We start from the raw sequence: 19,487 nt of genomic DNA, 5'->3' as shown, positions 1-19,487 counted from the left end.
TTTATACTTAAGAATGAGCAGATGGCAGAAAAAGGAGCCCGCTCGAAGTAAGTCTCTGCACAGATTTATTTGATTTCAGATCAGCATATAATGCTGATAATGGATATAATGATAACAGGATCACACAACAATTTCTTTCCCGTTGAGCGCATTACTGCTTTAAACAACATTTTACAATCGCGCTCCCTACTGCACGAGATCAACAATATTTCTACTTTTGCGATGCCAGTCCGGCAGCTGTTCTGCTTTCATCTCGGTTCACTTTGAAATGTTCACACCGACAGCAGAAAGCCTCATTTATAGCTTTCTGCAAAACTGGATAGAACCAGCGGGGAGATTTGAAAATAAAACAAAATTCCTCTGCGTGGAAACCGTAGGAAAATACCGGCGCCAAATCATCCACCGTTTTCTTTCCGATTTGAAAAGCCCGCCAACATGGGCAATACGAGGAAGACGCTTTACGTGAATGGTTACGATTTAATTTCCTTTCAGATTACAAATTGATCCTTGACATAACCTCTCGTTCTCACTCTGAGGAACTCCGGCTTCGGGAAATTTTGTAATTATTGCGCTAGATCAGACTTCCCTGTTAATCTCGGTTCATTTTGAAAGCCTCTTCTCGAGAACGGCAAGCCCCACATCCTGCATTCTGAAAATAAATTCCGAGAACTTCACGTAGAGATTTGGGAATTGAAACAAAACAGAAATCGCACGATACTACTCTTCGTGGGTCTCAAATTCGGGGTCATTTGCTTTCGTTCCCACGGGAGAAATTTAGGGCTCATTACCCACAGGGACAAAACCCTCCAACATGTCCGAAATAGGAAAAAGACGTTTTACAAAGAGGAATGAATAATTTAATTTTTCATCGAATTTAATTCATTTTACATATTGCAAGTGGACCCTGAAATATTTAGGAAAAACTCACATAACCTTCTTGCCGGAGAGAGCGGTGAAACTTTAGTTTAAAGTGCCGTCCCTGTTGTCCTTGATCAGACTTCAACCAGTTTCACACTTGATATGGCAATCCAGCAGTTAATCTGGTTTTATCTCAGTTCAGTTTGAAAGCCCCTTATCGACAGCTGAGAGCCTCATTTGCAGTGCTCTGCAAACATCAGACGAAGTCTCAGTGGCGCTTTGAAAAGTTAATGAAAGAAAAGGACAAGTAAATTTTAAAATCTATTCGTGGGACTAGAACAGTTACTTTTCATTCCGGTTGAAACTCGTGTTTCATACTACACGGGGCACTGTAGCTTTTGCGCTGATCAAGGGTTAAAGAGTAACTGGAAAACATAGAAGGTCCAGAAAAAATGGCTCCGGGACGAAAAGTATGCTCTCGAAACAGGCAGGGAACTACGCAACCGAGAATAAAAGGCAGAGGGTGAGGGATCACACGAATTTTTTTTAACAAAGTTTATTGAAAACGAAACACAAAGCTTAGGGACATGAATTATACAGACCCAGAATAAACCATAAAGTTAAAACCTAATTTCTTAAGAAGGGTCTCGCCCCGACATGTAAACATTCCTGCTCCTCTGACGCTGCTCGGCTTGCTGTGTTCACCCAGCCCCACACCTTGTTGTCTCAGATTTTCCAGCATCGACTATCCAAGTTGAAACGGTTCAGCTGTCTCAGTGCAATTGTGGGTGGCTCTTAAAAGAGCCGTTGGGTTTTGGATTTTTGTGTGTTCTTTCAGCAGTGAGGTGTCTCACTTGGAGCTGGTGTACTTGGTCACCGCCTTTGTACCCTCCGACACGGCGTGCTTGGCCAGCTCCCCGGGCAGCAGCAGCCGCACGGCGGTCTGGATCTCCCGGGAGCTGATGGTGCTGCGCTTGTTGTAATGGGCCAGGCGGGAAGCCTCCCCTGCGATACGCTCGAAAATATCGTTGACGAACGAGTTCATGATGCTCATGGCCCTGGAGGAGATGCCGGTGTCGGGGTGAACCTGCTTCATCACTTTGTAGATATAGATGGAGTAACTTTCTTTCCTGCGTCGGCTCCTTTTCTTGCCGCTTTTCCCCGGCGCCTTCTTGATGATTTTCTTCGCGCCTTTCTTGGAAGTTGCCTGCGATTTCTTCTCATCTGCCATAACGACGGTCACTGTCAGACACAGAATAAGGGAAAGTGGGCGCGGAGCTCGCTTTTTATAGGCTGCTGGCGTCAGCAATGCTAATGAGGGATGGGGGAGGTCTTGTTCATGATTGGACAGTTTACAAGAATCTCAGAGGATGTGATTAGCTTTTCTGTGATTGGTTAGTGTGGGATACATCGGGGATCTGTCAGGATATGCAACGAAAAGTGAAACACAAGCCGAAATTTTGTACCCGGATCACTCTACATTTAACTCGTTATTGTCATTTATTGATATTGTGAACACAGTCCCTGAGAGTTTTTAATTGCGACAATGTATTTATCTGCTCAAAGCAACCTTTCATGTATAACATATTATTTTGTTTCATCACTCTCTGTAGTTTCTGCATTACACTATAAGCAGTATTGTGTTCAGAGATTGATGTTTAATGAGGGATAGTTGTCGAATATCTGTCAGTCTCTGCGATATGAAAATGGGAGTGCAGTTATCCATCTGACGCTTTTCACGCAGTGTGGATGGTTATTACTCTCTCACAGTCTGTTCCTGTCATACTGTCATAAAGATATACAACAGTCGTGGGTTCACCTCATCCATGGCAACCAGATATCCTAAATTAATCTAGTCCTATTTGCCAGCATTTGGCCCACATCACTCTAAGCCCTTCCTATTCATACACCCGCCCAGATGTCATTTAAATGTTGTCACTATACTCAACTCCACCACTTCCTCTGGCAGTTCACTGCAATTCCACACCACACTCTGTGAGCAAACATTGCCCACCTTAAGTTCCTTTCACATCGTGATTTTCTCATCCAAAACCCATGCCCTCTAGTTTTGGACTCCGATCCCTTGTGCATAAGAACGTGATTATTCATGCTATCCATGCCCCTCTTAATTTTATATCTTCTATACAGTCACCACCCAGCCTCTGACACTCCATGGAAAACAAGCTGCAAAACAAGCCACAATAAGCCCTGTCTATTCAGTCTCTCCCTGAAACTCAAACTTTCCAACTGTGGCAACATCCTTTTAAACATGTTTCTGACTCTTTCAAGTTTAACAACACCTTCCCTATTGCAAGGGGGCACCAGAACTGAATGCAGTATTTCAAAAGTAGTCTAACCAATCTTCTGTACAGTCACAACATCACCTCCCAATCCTCAATATACACTGAATGCCCTGACCAATAAAGGCAATTGTATCAAACACCTTCTTCACTGCCCTGTCTCCCTGGAATTCCACTTTCAAGACGCGATGAGCCTGCATTCCATGGCCACTTAGTTTGGCAACACTTCCCGAGAATTGACCATGAAGTGTGCAAGTCTTGCCCCGATTTTCTGTTACAAAATGTAGCACCTCACATTTGTCAAGATTAAACCACAGCTGCCACTCCATAGCCCATTGGTCCTCTCGTTCAAGGTCCTGTTGTAGTCTGAGGTCAGGCAGTCATGCAGCATGGACAAAGGCCCTTCAGCCCAAACTGGTCAATGCTGATCATGGTGCCCTCTCAGCTAATTCCAATTGCCCACATTTGGTCCATATCCCTCTAAAACCTACCCCTTTTTTTAATGCTGCAATTGCACCTGCCTCAACAGCTTTCTCTGGCAGCTGATTCCACATGTGCACCACTCCGCAAGGTCCTTCTTAAATCCCTCTGTTTTCTTGATAAACCTTCCTCACTTTCAAAACTACATCTTAATTTTGTATTATTGGAAAACATACGAATCATGCCTTGTACATTCACATCAAGGCCACTTATCACACAATCATCGAATCCCTACTGTGTGGAAATAGGCCCTTTGGCCCAACAAGTCCATGCTGACACTCCGAGCATCCCAACCAGATCCATCCTGCTATAACTCACCCAACCAACACATCACTGAACACTACAGGAAAATTCCCATAGCCAACCCACCTAGCCTGCACATCTTTGAACTGTGGGAGGAAACCGGAGCACCTGGAGGAACATCATGCAGACACGGAGAGAACGTGCAAGCTTCACACAGATAATCGCCTGAGGATGGAATTGAACCCGGATCCCCGGTGCTAGCCACTGAGACACCGAGGTGCCCAACAAAGGTCACAGCACAAACCCCTGTGGCACACCACGAGTCACAGGCCTCCAGTCCAAGAAACAAGCTTCAACCATCACACTCTGCTTTCTACCATTGAGCCATTTTTGAATCAAATTAGCTAGCTCTCCCTGGATCCCTTGCAACCTAACCTTCATTACTAGTCTGCGTGCAGGACCTTGTCAAAAGCCTTACTAAAGTCCATACAGACTACATCCACTGCCCTCCCCTCATCTATTCACTTGGTTACTTCTTTGAAAAACTCAAAGATTTGTCACACGTGCCTTTCTGCACACAAATCCATGCCGACTATCCGTAATTATACCTTGACTATCCAAATGTTCACTGATCCTGTCACTCAGCATCCTTTCCAATAACTTGCTTACTGCTGGTGTGAGGCTCACTGGCTTGTCTTTCCTCCCTTTCATAAACAATGTAACAACTTTAGCCACCCTTCAGTCTTCTGGAACCTCGCCAGTGGCTAAAAATGAAGCTGAAATCTCTGCAAAGGAAGGGCCTCTGCAATTTCTTTCCTGGCTTCCCACAAAATCCGAGATGGACACGATCAGAACTCAGAAATTCATCCACCTTAATATGATCTCAGGCTGCAAAGACACCCTTTCTGTTCATACATATGCAGTCCAAAATATCTCTATTTCCTTCCCTTATTTCTTATAGGGATTATAGAGTGGCACAGTGGCTCAGTGGTTCGCACTGCAGCCTCACAGCACCAGGGACCCAGATTCAATTCCAGCCTCGGGCGGCTGTCTATGTGGAGTTTACACATTCTCCCAGTGTCTGCGTGGGTTTCCTCCGGGTGCTTCGGTTTCATCCCACAGCCCAAAGATGTGCAGGTTAGGTGGATCGGATATGTTAAATTGCCCGTAGTGTTCAGGGGTGTGTGGGTTATCGGTCTGGGTGGGAAGCTTGAAGGGGTGTTGTTGATTTGTTGAGCCGAGGGGCCTGTTTCCACACTGTAGGGAATTAATCTCATTTCAGCAAACACTGAGGAGAAATATTCATCAAAAATCCTCCCCTTCTGCTGTGGCTCCACACATGGACCAGCATCCTACTCTTTAAGGGGTCCTCCTCTCCCCAGCCAACCTTTTACTCTTATTATAACTATGGAGCCTCTGGGGATTATCTGTAACCTTTTCTGCCAGATCCATTTCATGACATCTTTTTGCTCTTCTGATTTCCCTCTTGTGTGCTTCTCCACTTTTTATAGTTATCCAGGGATTCACTTGAGCCTGTCAGTTTATACCCAATGTCTGTCTTCTTCCCTTTCCTGACCAGATCTTCAATGACGTTTGATATTTCAGGTCATCGACCTCTGTCATTTCTGTTGTCCAAAAGTGTGACATCATTAGTCTGTACCTTTCAATCTGTGCTCTGTGAATGTGTGGGTGCAGTTCTCAATCCATGCCTGACAGTTTCTCCAAGAAAATGCATGAGTGTTGTTACTCCTGCCTACATATTCATTCGGTGGTATCAATATAAGAGTGCAGGCATTAGTCTGCACATGCCAATTTCTGCTCTGTCAATATGCGAGTTTAGTTTCTGTTAGGCAGATGTGAGAATGTAGTTATCACACTGTACCTGGCAGACTTTGTTCTGTGACTATTTGAGTTCAGTTGTCACACTGGACCTGCCAGTTTTCAGTTTGTGAAAAAGAGTGTGGTTTTAAATCTGTGACTGTCAGTTTCTCCTAAGTGAGTTTGTTTGTACAATGATCAGTACATTCTTGAAAGATTCTGTTGCATGAATGTGTAATTGTAGTTATCATTCTGTCCATATCAGTCTTTTCTGTGTGATATTATGAGAAGATGTACTAATTTTTCCCCATCAGTCTTCTTTCTTGTAAAAATGGGTGTTTAGTTATCAATCTGTTTATTTTCATACGTGCTCTGCGAATGTTTGGCAGCAGTTATCACTGTATCTCAGGAGCACAAAAGCTGATGTTTCGGGCCTAGGCTCTTCATCAGAGAGGGGGATGGGGAGAGGGAACTGGAATAAATAGGGAGGGGGGGAGGCAGACCGGAGATGGAGAGAAAAGAAGATAGGTAGAGAGGAGAGTATAAGTGGGAAAGTAGGGAGGGGATAGGTCAGTCCAGGGAGATTGACAGGACAAGGAGGCGGGATGAGGTGGTTGGTTGGAAATGGAGGTGCGGCTTGAGGTGGGAGGAAGGGATTGGTGAAAGGAAAAACAGGTTAAGTAAGCAGAGACAGGTTCGGCTGGTTTTGTGATGCAGTGGTGGGAGGGGAAGAACTGGGCTGGTTTTGGGATGCAGTAGGGGAAGGGGAGATTTTGAAGCTTGTGAAGTCCACGTTGATACCATTGGGCTGCAGGGTTCCCAAGTGGAATATGAGTTGCTGTTCCTGCAATCTTCGAATGGCATCATTGTGGCAATGCAGGAGGCCCATGATGAACATGTCATCTGAGGAATGGGAGGGGGAGCTGAAATGTTTCGCGACTGGGAGGTGCAGTTGTTTGTTGCGAATCGAGCGGAGGTGTTCTGTAAAACGGGCCCCAAGCCTCAGCTTGGTTTCTCCAATGTAGAGCAAGCCACACTGGGTGCAATGGATACAATATACCACATTGGCAGATGTGCAGGTGAACATCTGTTTGATATGGAAGGTCATCCTGGGGCCAGGGATGGGGGTGAGGGAGGTGTGTTGGGCAAGTGTGGCACTTCCTGTGGTCTCTCCAGAAACAGACAAGGGTGGGGATGGAAAAATGGCTTGGGTGGTGGGGTCGGATTGTAGATGGCGGAAGAGTCGGAGGATGATATGTTGTATCCAGAGGTAGGTGGGGTGGTATGTGAGGATGCAGGGGATCCTCTGGGGTCCCCCTACTGCATCCCAAAACCAGCCAAGTTCTTTCCCTCCCCCACTGCATCCCAAAATCAGCCCAGCCTGTCTCTGCTTCCCTAACCTGTTCTTCCTCTCACCCATCCCTTCCTCCCACCTCAAGCTGCACCTCCATTTCCTACCTACCACCTCATCCCGCCTCCTTGACTTGTCCATCTTCCCTGGACTGACCTATCCCCTCCCTACCTCCCTACCTGTCCGCTCCTCTCTACCTATCTTGTTTTCTCTCCATCTTTGGTCCGCCTCCCCCTCTCTCCCTATTTATTCCAGTTCCCTCTCCCCATCCCCGTCTCTGATGAAGGGTCTCGGCCTGAAACGTCAGCTTTTGTGCTCCTGAGATGCTACTTGGCCTGCTGTGTTCATCCAGCTCCACACTTTGTTGTCTTGCGTTCTCCAGCATCTGCAGTTCCAATTATCACATCACTCTGTATCTGTCAGGTTCCACTTGATGAATAAATTTTCAGTCTATCCATGGCAGTTTCTGTTATAAGAATGTGAGAGTATATTTATCACTCTGTTTCTGCCAGGCTCTGTGATGTCAACATCTGAATGCTGTTATCAGTTCTTTCACTGTCAGTTTCTGCGACTGTGTGTATGTGAGTGTGGTCGTCAATTTATACCTGCCATTTTCTGGTATGTGAATATGAGAGTTTGGATATTAAACCGTGCCTGCCAGCGTCTGATGTGTCAATATTTGAGTGCAGTTATCAATCTGTTCCTGTGATAACGGGAACTGCAGATGCTGGAGAATCCAAGGTAACAAAGTGTGGAGCTGGATGAACACAGCAGGCCAAGCAGCGTCTCAGGAGCTGCTTGGCCTGCTGTGTTCGTCCAGCTCCACACTTTGTTATCAATCTGTTCTTGACAGTCTCTGCTGTGCAATAGGTGGGATTGAAGCTGTTTGTCATTGTCAGTATTTACGGTGCGAATGTATGAGTGTAGTTATCTATCCGTACCTGTTTGTTGCAGCTGACAAGATAACGTGAATGCAGTTACCAATCAATGCGAGTCAGTTTCTGCTATGTTAATACATGAAGTTAGTTATCAGTCCATGCCTGTGTGTTCCTGTTCTGTGAATGTATGACTGTGATTATCAGTCTCTAGCTCAAAGATTCCTCAATGTGAATATGTGAGTTTAGTTATCGATCTGTACACCGGACGTGAAATGTTAACTCTGTTTTCTCCCTCACAGATGCTGCTGGACCTGCTGAGCTTTTCCAGCAACTTTGTTTTTGTTCCTGATTTACAGCTTCCGCAGATAACAAGGTGTGGGGCTGGATGAACACAGTAGGCCAAGCAGCATCTTAGGAGCATAATAGCTGGCGTTTTGGGCCAAGACCCTTCATCAGAAAAAGGGGGAGGGGGAGAGGATTTTGAAATAAATAGGGAGTGAGGGGGAGGTGGACTGAAGATGGACAGAGGAGAAGATAGGTGGAAAGGAGAGTATGGGTGGGGAGGGAGGGAGGGGACAGGTCAGTCTGGGGAGGATGGACAGGTCAAGGGGGCAGGCTGAGGTTAGGAGGTAGGAAATGGAGGTGTGGCTTGAGGTGGGAAGACAGGATAGGTGAGGGGAAGAACAGGTTAGGCAGGCGGGGATGAGCTGGGCTGGTTTGGGATGCAGTGGGGGGAAGGGAGATTTTGAAGCTGGTGAAATCCACATCGATACCACGAGGCTGCAGGGTTCCCAAGCGGAATATGAGTTGCTGTTCCTGCAACCTACTGGTGGGATCATTATGATACTGCAGGATGCCCATGTTGTCTAAGGAATGGGAGGGTGAGTTGAAATGATTCGCGACTGGGAGGTGTAGTTGTTTATGGCGAACCGAGCGGAGCTGTTCTGCAAAGCGGTTGCAAAGGCTCCGCTTGGTTTTGCCAATGTAGAGAAAACCACACCGGGTACAGCCGATACAGTATACCACATTGGCGGATGTGCAGGGGAACATCTGCTTGATGTGGAAAGTCATCTTGGGGCCTAGGATTGGGGTTAGGGAGGAGGTTTGAGGGCAAGTGTAGCACTTCCTGCGGTTGCAGGGGAAGGTGCCGGGTGTGCTGGGGTTGGAGGGGAGTGTGGAGCGGACAAGGGAGTTGTGGAGAGAGTGGTCTCATCTGAAAGCAGACAAGGGTGGGGTAGTAAAAATGTCTTTGGTGGTGGGGTTGAATTGTAGATGGCACAAGTGTCGGAGGATGATGCATTGTATCCAGAGGTTGGTAGGGTGGGATGTGAGGACGAAGGGGGTTCTGTTTTGGCGGTTATTGCGGGGGCAGGGTGTGAGGAATGAGGCGCGGGAAATGTGGAAGACACGGTTGAGGGCATTGCAGACCGCTGCGGGGGGAGCATCCGCAGTTCTTTCGGTTTTTATTTTGTCCGTTTATGCTGTGTGAAACAGAGAACGTGGGTATCTATATGGGCCTTTCAGTTTCTGATTTGTGGACGTATGAGTGCAGATTTACTTTGTACCTGTCAGTTTCTGCTCTGTAAACGTGAGAGCGTAGTTGACAACCTCGTCCTCACAGTTTGTGCCGTGTGAATGAATGCAGTTATATATCTGTCTCTGCCACTTTCTGTTGTGTGAATGTGAGTGTGCAGGAATCAATCTGTACCACTCAGTTCATGCAATTGGAATGAGGGAGTGTAGGTATAATGTACATGTCCGTGTTAACATCAACCTGTTCCTGTCAGTTTCTGCTATCCGGGTACCTGAGTATAGATGTCATTCTCTGTCAGTCAGTTTCTACTCAGTGAATATGTGTCTGAAATTATCAGTCTGTCCATGACACTGTTTTGCTATGTGAGTGTTTAGTTATCAATCGCTCTCCGTCAATTTCAGTTAGTAGAGCCTGAGAGTGCAGTTATTACATGTTTTAATACATTCTGATCAGATACTCAACTACAACTGCAATCATCCCAATATCTACTTAATGGAGCTGCACCAAAACACGGTTCAAGTGAGCCACAACACACTGCAGCATCCAGAGCTGCATAAAGCTGAGGAAGAACACGATACAGTGACTATAGAAACGAAGGTTACCTGAAAAGCATTGTCCTTCGACACCTGCACAACAGACGACAAATGGATAACACAGCACGTCCAGAGACACTAGTCACCTGACCAAACATGAAAAACATATCAGAAATGAGCAGCATATTGCCCCAAACCAACAACCACAACTGACAGAACCAACGTTATTTGCACGATATCGTGCACAGATGCCAAAAGCAGTACAAAGGCCAAACTGGTAGGAAACTAGCCATCATGATTCATAAACACAAACTAGCTACCAAGAGACATGGCCAACTATCACTCATCTCAATACGCATGGACAAAGAGGGACACCAATTAGACTGGGACAACTTAGTCATCTGAGGAAAAGCCAACCAAAGACATGCACGAGAATTCCTGGAGGCCTGACTTTCAAACTGGAATGCCATTAACAAATGCGTAGAGCAGGATCCCATACACCAACCACTGAGAAACAAATCCAGAAGTGATGTCAGCCACCCCAGCAAACTGCAGCACATGAACAGCCAGCAGGACACAACAGCAACGCATCACCAGAGGTGCACTGAAGGTATTATGTAGATGGTGACAAAATGTCTCTAAACAAGCAACAAGCTTGTCGAGCAATTCAACAACAGCATAGTTATTAATCTGACCCCAACGGTTCATGCAATGCAAGTGTGACAGCAGCTATCATTGTGTAGCCGCCAGTTTCTGTAATTTGAATGTCACTGTTATCAATCTCTGAGTTTCTGCTTGGTGACCATGTGAGTGCAGTTATCAATAACAGCCTGTCAGCTTCCACTCTGTGAATATGAGAGTAGTTACCAAACTGTATCTGTCAGCTAATGCTTTGTGAAACTGGGAAGGCTGACTCCAGAATCTGCAGCTCTTGCTATCTCTAAAGTGATCGTGAATCAGTTCCTATCAATTTCTTCTGTATGGATATGTGCATGTAGAGCAACCTGTACCTATCAGTCCCTCATAATTTGCAAGTAAAGTTATCAATATGTACCTGTGGGAATCCACTTTGTGAATATTTGAGTATAGTTATCAAACTGTACCCGTCGGTATTTTTTAAATCTGTGGGTATGCAGTTATAAAACTGTACCTGTCACTTTATGGTCTGTGAAATTGGGAGTTGTCATCAATATGTAGCTGCCAGTTTCTGCTGTGTGGATATGTGAAAGTAGTTATCGTTCAGTTGCTGTCAGTTTGCTATGTGAATGTGAGTGTTGTTTACTAACCTGTGTATCCCAGTTTCTATGATGTGAATGTGTGAATATCTTTATTAATCTTTAGCTGTCGGTTTCTGCAATGTCAATATGTGAGTCTCGTCATCCTTTCTCTTTTGTATGCATTTGCAACACAAATGAGTGAGGTTAGGCATCAATCCATACTGGTCATTTTCTACTTGTAAAAGTGGCTTAATTGTCAGCAGCCAGTAATATTCTTAGTGGAGGTGTGATTCATTATGTGATAATTGCTAGTCGAGTAATTTTACGTAGCTTTCATTCAGATACTGAGTGTATAATTTCAGTTTATCCATCTTCAAAAATGGTGTAAACGTCAATGGATGATGAATGCTGAAATTTGTTGGAACTGTGTATGTGGAATGGAGAGATAAGAAAAATAAAGTTCAATTTCTCCAACATTGTTCTCCTGTTGGAAAAATTTGAACATATCTGTTGGAAATTAACCTCACTGTGTGTCTGACTCAATCTGCTCTGTGACTGTGGAAAGGATGTTCTCTGCTCTGACAGTGGGAACATCCCTGCTGTTTATCAGAAGGATCTGCTCACACTTGCCTCTGCACTGAAGAAATCTTACTTTGTCTTGGTCCTTCAAGTGTTTTTTTCTGTGGGAAGACAGAAGAGATAGTTCGTGTAAAGCAACATCAATTGGGTTTGACAATGTTTAACTGATCAACACAACATTTAGTTAATAATCATTTGGATATATTAATATTACTAGGAATTCTAACATAACTATGGGTCTTGATCCAATCTTGCCCTGAGCTGCTCCTTGTCTGATCATTTCTAAAAACTTCAACACCATTTGAATGAGCTCCTGAAAGTAAATGATACCTGGACAGCTCCATGACTGGAACCACCCAGTGGAAGCTTGTCAGTGGATGTGAGTTTAGTTATGGATCTATTCATGTCAGTTGCTCCTTGGTGAATGTGTGAGCGTAGTTATCAATGTGTCCCTCTAGGTCTTTGGTAATTATTCATGTATTGTACAGCAGAGGCTGACAGGGACAGAATGATCAGGAATTATTGATCAATTTGAATTATACAGCACAGAAGGTGGCCATTTGGCTCATTATATCCATGCTGACCCAAACACCCCAAAATGGCCATCATAAAATCCGATCTTCTTGCATACATCCCATAGCACTGCAGCTTGCAGACTTAATGTGGAGGTCCAGGTATGTTCTGACAAGAGTTGAGAATCTCTGCTATCAGCAACTCAGGAAACGTATTTGAGATAAGCACCCTCTCATAAAAATGGTTTTCCTCCCATCATCTCTCATCGTCCTGCCACTTCACTTAATCTGCACCCAATGGTTTTTAAACTCAATGCCAAGGGAAACAGATTCCCCCTGTCGACTCTATCTCTGCCCATCCCAATTGCCTCAATCATGGCACTCCCAGCTTTCACTGTTCAAAATAATATAGGTCCAACCTCGACAATCAATCCTCATAGCTATAACTCTCCAGCCCTGGCAACATTCCAGTAAATCTTCTCTGCAATATATCCAGAGCAATAACGTTTTCCTGTAATGTGGTGACCATCGCGGCGCACAATACATCAGTTCCAGCCTCACCAGTGTCTTACATAATTTCATCGTTATAGCCCGACTTTTGTGTTGTATACCTCTGCCAAAAAAGGACAACATTCTATATACCTCATTTCACAATCTTATCCACCTGTACTGCTATTTTCATACTCCATTTCACTTGCACACCAAACCACTCACTTTATGTACTATTTCCACACCACCTCATGTATTCCTATTTTGTGTCCTTGCACCTCCTGAAATGCATTACCTCACATTTATCAGAGTTGAACTCCATTTGCCACTCATCTGCCCCTTCCACCAAAACTTCTATATCATTTTGGAGCTGACAGCTATCCTCTGCACTACCAGTGCACTGTTAAATTTTTGTGCTGGCTGAAAATTTCCCAATTGTATCCCCATGTTCAAGTCCAAGTTGTTATCATATAAAACAAACAGCATAAGTCCCAACTGAGCTGTGAGAAACACCACTTGAAACAGCTTTCGGTTTACAAGGGCAGCCATTGACCATTTGATTCCTGTTGCTAAGCAAACTTTGCTTCCAATTTAGCACATTGCTCCGTATCCCAAAAGCCTTTCCATTTCTGATTCATCTGCTGCATGGTACTTTATCAAATGTCTTACTAAAATCCATGTAGTTAACGTGCATTACACTATCCTCACACATTCACGTGGCATTCACTGACAGGTATTGATTGATAACTAAAATCACACATCCACATTGTGAAAACTGACAGGGACTGATTGAAAAATACAATTGCACCTTCACACAGCAATCAGTGTCTATTTGTGTTATACAGATGTGAGTTTTGTAATTAATCTGTTGATAATGATGTGTGAACATGCAACGTGAATATTTGAGTGCAAATTTCCATCTGTATCTGTCCACGTCTGCTCTGGGAACCTGAGAATGTAGTTATTCATCTGCAACTATCAGTTTTTGTGATGTGAATATAAAAATGTAGTTATGAATTTGTAATGCTTTCCTCTCCGTGAATATGAGAATACAGTTATCTATTTCTACCTATCATTCCCAGCTATGTGCATATACGGACATTGTTATCAACCTGTCCCTGTCATTACCTGCAGTGTGAATATTGAAGTGCAGTTGTAAACCTTTTCCAATCAGTTTCTGTGATTTAAATATGGAAATATAATTGTTATTTCCCCCTATCAGATTCTACTCTGTGAATATAAGTGCCTTGTTATACCATTTTATGCCTCACGCGGCTTGGGAGTGTCATTGTGAGTTTCTTCTGATCGGTTTCTGCTTTGTGAATATGAGAGTGCAGCAATATTGTCAAAGTACATCTGGGAAACAGACCTTTGGTAATTGTAACGTTTATTTCATTTTAAACTTCGCCTACTATATATTTCCTTCAGTTTCAACAAAGGAAATTGATGCACTAGTTACATGTCCAAATCTAAGACATCGTGTGATATTTGGAGGCATATTTAATCTGGATTTCAATTTACTTCTTGAGCTATTTCATTAGAATTCATCATTGATCATGCAATCGATTCAGTATTTTCTGATGTAGTGAACATTACGAATTTACTTTAAGTATGAGGTATCAGCTTGGCATAATCCTCAAGGTAAGTATTCACATACTGGGATTGAAGTCCTTCGCTCTTACCCTATCCTATTAATGCGTAATGAAAGGGGAGCTCTCCCACCCATGTGATATTTAAGAGAAATGGCATTTTCTTTTGTTTTTGCCTGGGTATCTACTAACCTGGCAGCATCTCCACGCTTTCTAAGTTATTCTGTACCTACTGTGCATTGGCACAAGAGCTGCTGTTATGAAACAAGACAGACAGATACACTCAATTGATCCTATTTCTATCTTCCTGTATTGCGTTACTGAGCAGATTAAGTATTTCTTGTAAAGTGGAGAGCCAATTACCACCATGGCAGAGGACAGAGTTTTTGGTTCATCTCTTCTTTCGCAAATGTGAAACAGCCTGTGTTCTTCAGTTGTTTGTGCCTCCAGCATTTATAAGCAAGTGAAAATGCAAGGCATTGCAACTGAAATGAGTCTGTGCTTTTCTTCAGAGTTGAGGACAGAGAAGCAATGGACCTTTGCCAAGGATACATTGCAGAGTCTAACCGCTGTGGTGATATCAAAGGATATTTTCAGGATGAGATTAATATTATTCAACATTGCATAGTGACACAAGTCTTGGAATGCTGCTAAAGTAAAGATGTTAATTTAGTATGTTATTGCCAAAGAGGAAGTGCAATGAACAAATCAACTGCATTGCGGCTGACTGACCACAATGTTGCTTTTGCAGGAAAGAAAATTAGTTTTCTTACTTCGAATTTGTTTTATGGCACGGACATTAACATGCTCGGTGTTGAACTTTTGTTTTCTGTCATTCAGTGGGCACAACTGGAACCATCAAACTGAATTTACTGAAGAATAAACACTGTTGAACAATCTTTGCAAAATAAAAGTGAGGAAAGTTATATTGTGATATTGCTTGTTTGAAAAAAAACGGCATGAAGCTTTCTTGTGTTTCAAGTAGAAATTCAGGTGGATTGTCAAGAGGAACACAGAGCTATTTGAACAAAATTTAAGCTATTTTGAAAACAAAAGGTCTCTGATTATAAAGTCCTCTTGCTTAATATAGAATAAAAAAAATCTGATCATGCTTGGTGAAGAAATTGACAACTGATAAAAATGAGGATGATACTTCCTCTGCCAACATGGCACATTCATGGAATTTGAATACTGGCTGAATTGATGTAGAATTGTCGGCTGGTTGTTTCTAAACAGTGCAGATTCAGTGAGAGAAAGGACTGTTTGCTGTGCTGCAGACGTCTATGAATATATGTGTGTGAGTGGTAATCATCGATTCGTCCTTGTTGGTAGCTGTCATGTGAAGATATGAGCGTAATCATCAAACTGTCCCTCTCAGTTTCTGCTGTGAAATATGTGAGTTTCGTTATCAACCTATATCCATCAATTGCTCTTTCGTGAATGTGAAAGTGTTACAAATATGTCCCTGTCAAATTTGTCTGTGAATATGCAAATGTAGTTATCAATCTACATATGCTTATGCTTTTGCTTTCCTGTCATGTGTGCATGTATTTATCAGCCTGTACCTGCCAGTTTTTGTAGTCTGAATGTGTGTGTAATTATCTTTCTGTCCCTGTCATTTTCTGATATGTGAATATGAGTGCGCCGTTATCAATACGTGCCTGTCAGTTTCTTCTCTCTGGCTGTGCAAGTGTTTTTACCCATTTGGCCCTGTCAGATCCTGTCCTGTAAATCTGAGAGATGAGTTATTAGGCTATGCCTGATGCTATCTGGTTTGTGAATGCATTTATCATTCTCTCCCTGGATAATTTCTAGGGTAGGTTTTCTGTCTTATATCGGCTTGCTCTGTCTCTGCTCTGGACACATATAGAGTTTAATGTTCATTTGTTGTTGCAAGCTCACTGTATGAGACATTCTTAATTGTACAGTCAAAAATCTAGGTTATCTGCTTGAATGTAGGTTTATTCTCTGTATCATTTCAGGTCACTACTTGATTTCCTTCTGGTCTATTTAATAGCAAAGTTTATATTCAGTAGAAGTGTATCAGATGGTTTTCACTATTCAGTTTGTAGTTTTATGCAAAGAAATGCAATGTCAATGTCAATTTCAATTTGAAACTTATCCTGACATGCAATTTCTCCAGTTTGTACAAAAGGAAATGATACTTTAATTATCTCTCTAAGTCGATGAGATGGTGACACACAAGGAGGTGAAATTAATCTCTTGTTCGATATATTTCTTGGACTACTTCTTGGGAATTCAGTGTGTCAAAGAACTAAAAAAAAATTTCAGCTGAGGGGAACAGGCTCTTTGGCCCTCCAAGCCTGTGCTGATCCATATCCTCTATCTAAACCTGTCACCTATTTTCCAAGGATGTGTGTCCCTCTGCTCCCTGTCCAGTCACCTATCTGTCTACATAGATATTAAGGGACACTATAATGCACTCCTCTACCACCTCCGCTGGCAACACATTCCAGGCACCCAAAGCCTTCTGTGTAAAGAATTTTCCATGCATATCATCCTTAAACTTTTGCCCCCTCACCTTGAAATCATGACACGTAGTCATAGAGTTCCACACTCTTGGAAAAAGCTTCTTGCTATCCAACCCGTCAATTCATCTCATGACGGTGTAGGCCTCAATCAAGTCTCCCCTCAACCTCCATCTTTCTAATGTAAATAATCCTAATCTACTCAAACTCTCTTCATAGCTAGAACCCTCCATACCAGGCAACATCCTGGTTAACCTCCTCTGCACCTTCTCCAAAGCATCAACATCCTTTTGGTAATGTGGTGACCTGAACTGAAAACAATATTGCAAATGTGTTCAAACCAAAGCCGTATAAAACTGTAACATGACCTGCCAACTCTTGCACTAAATGACCCATCTGATGAAGGAAAGAATGCAGTATGTCTTCTTGACCACTCTATCGACCCGCGTTGCACCTTCAGGGTGCAGTGCACCTGAACACCCAGATCTCTCTGAGCATCAATTTTTGCCAGGGCTTTTCCATTTACCACATAGTTCGCTCTTGAAGTGGATCTTTCAAAATGCATCACCTCGCATTTGCTGGAACTGAACTCCACAAAATTTATCCTTTTTTCCCCAAATACAGTGAATGAGTGATAGTCACATTAGGAACACATGAGTGCATGTCCACACGAGGATTGAAGTGTTTAGCTCACATTCTTTTCTATTTGTCGCTTATCATGAAAGGCTAGCTCTCTGACCTGAAATCCGTGAGTGGAAATCATCTTCATTGTTACACTGTGAGGTTTGCAATATACATGATCTTCATGGCTGTTAGATGGTGTGACACGTGTGATGGGGATAGTGTATATATTTACAACTCAGTGGAGTGAGTGTGTGCCAGAAAGTGTGTTGCATACACTCTGCTGGCATTCTACGTCAGGCTTTGGGACAGGATGTGCATTTGGAAGGCACATTAACTAACTGTTCTGGCTGTGCCTGGGACATCTGTTTGACAAAAGATGAATGCTGTCCTGCTCAGTTACTGATGATAACGTCAATGTTTTCTTCCATATCTGTTCTCATTATCTGCTATATGTTTGGTTGAACTATGTAACAGCATGAACTATTTCTTCACCTTGACAGTAAATTTGAAAATATGCTTACCCTAAATGTAGATTTACTGCCGTTCTTTTGTGTCTATTTCAGATGAAAATTCAGTCTATTCACTTTCAAAAATGCCGTAAATGCCAATAGGCTACAAATGATCTTTTTTTGAAACAGGGTGGTGTGTTGAGAAAACAGAGGAAGGGGAAAAAACTATTTTTATTTTGTTGGTTGTGTCTGACTGTTGGCTTGCACGCATGTCACCAGAAATTGAGTTGATTGTATCTCTGACTCACTTTGCTCTGTGCCTGGGGAAAGGATGTTCTCTGCTTGGACATGGTAACATACCTGTTGGTTGTTCGAAGGGGCTGGTCATCCTTGGCTTCGTACCAAGCACACATAACATTGTCTTGTTCCTGCAAGTGTTTTCCTGGGGGAAGACAGAAGTGTTTACTCCTGTAAATCAACATCAATTAAGTTTTACAATGTCAAAAAGATTACTGTAATACTCAGTTTATAATTATTGGGATGTTTCTGTTCTTTAACTTCTTCTGAAGAACAGTGCTCCAAAAGTCTGTCATTTCAAAAGAACCTGAGAGATGATGACAGTGTCATGAGACATCTACCTTTTCTTTAAAGTCATCAATTCAAATGCAGGTCTGATTCCATTTTAACTTTCAGCTGCGCCTTGTCTAAGGATTTTTAAAAAAAATATATCTGCTTCGATAGCAATTGAGTAAAATCTAGAAATGTAACGATAACTGTACAGCTCCACGTGAGGTGCTAACCAGAGCCACTGCAATGTCTGCGCAGTTCATTTTACCAAATCCCAATGCACTAACTGTAGAATATAGTGACTCAATCCATGTCCTTTACAGGGTTCTTATTATTTCCAGTCTTGTCTGTGTTTCGACTTTGACTGCACAATGTCAACAAACAGCATGAAACAGAAGCCAAACAATGAATTTCCATGAGTGGTTGGGGATTTGAAAACCACAAGACTGACCCCCAGCAGCTTCTTGCCGCTGTGTCTCCCTCAGCAGGCCCACACACAGCCCGAGAAAGGCCTCTCTCTCCCCGCCCCGAGGCCGCTCTCTCTCCCCAAGTTCCGGGACCAGTTCCTGCCCCGCTCGGCCTCTTACCAATAGCCCCCGGTTCTCCCTGAACTGAGCCCGAATCAATGCCGGTCTCGGAGCCCCCCTCTGTGTCCCAGACTCACATCTCGATGCGCTGCCGGAAGGAGCCTGCTGCTCCCTCGCTTCCCTGGGCGCTGGTCTCTCCATTGCGGTCTGTTTCAAACAAACCTCTTCCACTCACTGAGTAAATGCCCCTCAATGGCAGCGCAGGGGGAGGGCCTCACGCATGCGCTCCTCTAAAAAGCCAAATGCACTTCTTTGGGGGGGACATCGCGCATGCGCTACTTTTCCAAATAATTCCCAGTGTCAGAAATCAATTGATCATTTCCCCAATTCACTTTACACCCAGTTTCAGCAAAGCACCTGGGGGCTGTGGGGGAAAGAGCAGAGACCGTT

The 19,487-nt window shown here is 43.4% G+C and overlaps 1 protein-coding gene and 1 pseudogene across 4 annotated transcripts; both read right to left on the bottom strand.

The window, feature by feature from the left end:
- Window positions 1-19,487, bottom strand: part of LOC132206921 (uncharacterized) — a 1,098,881-nt pseudogene that overhangs the window by 718,765 nt on the left and 360,629 nt on the right.
- On the bottom strand, window positions 60-19,189 carry LOC132206923 (late histone H2B.L4-like). 4 transcript variants are annotated; one of them, XR_009443218.1, is made up of 4 exons: window positions 18,304-18,440; window positions 11,843-11,892; window positions 929-2,100; window positions 60-649 (listed from the first exon to the last, which is right to left on the bottom strand). XR_009443218.1 is itself a non-coding variant. In XM_059642021.1 (4 exons), the coding sequence occupies exons 2-4, from the start codon at window positions 18,354-18,356 to the stop codon at window positions 1,709-1,711; spliced, it is 495 nt and encodes a 164-aa protein (XP_059498004.1). In that variant the 5' UTR covers window positions 18,357-18,385; window positions 19,175-19,189; the 3' UTR covers window positions 60-1,708. The 4 variants fall into 4 exon arrangements, 3 of the variants coding, with proteins under 3 accessions (XP_059498004.1, XP_059498003.1, XP_059498005.1); XM_059642021.1 differs by adding an exon at window positions 19,175-19,189 and having other exon boundaries at window positions 60-2,100; window positions 18,304-18,385; XM_059642020.1 differs by having other exon boundaries at window positions 60-2,100.

Source organism: Stegostoma tigrinum, chromosome 44 (genome assembly GCF_030684315.1).
Source record: "Stegostoma tigrinum isolate sSteTig4 chromosome 44, sSteTig4.hap1, whole genome shotgun sequence".
Lineage (NCBI taxonomy): Eukaryota > Metazoa > Chordata > Chondrichthyes > Orectolobiformes > Stegostomatidae > Stegostoma > Stegostoma tigrinum.
Note: the sequence above shows the minus strand (reverse complement) of the source record. Positions and strands in the feature narration are given on the sequence as shown.

Bases quoted from the DNA above. Each gene is read 5' to 3' on its own strand.
- LOC132206923 (XM_059642020.1), bottom strand. From the start codon at position 18,425: ATGTTGATTTACAGGAGTAAACACTTCTGTCTTCCCCCAGGAAAACAC. The intron at 11,893-18,303 runs GTATGTTACCAT...GTCTTCCCACAG, and splicing joins CCCCTTCGAACAACCAACAG to AAAAAAACACTTGAAGGACC. The intron at 2,101-11,842 runs GCAAGTGTGAGC...TGTGTCTGACAG, and splicing joins AAGATTTCTTCAGTGCAGAG to TGACCGTCGTTATGGCAGAT.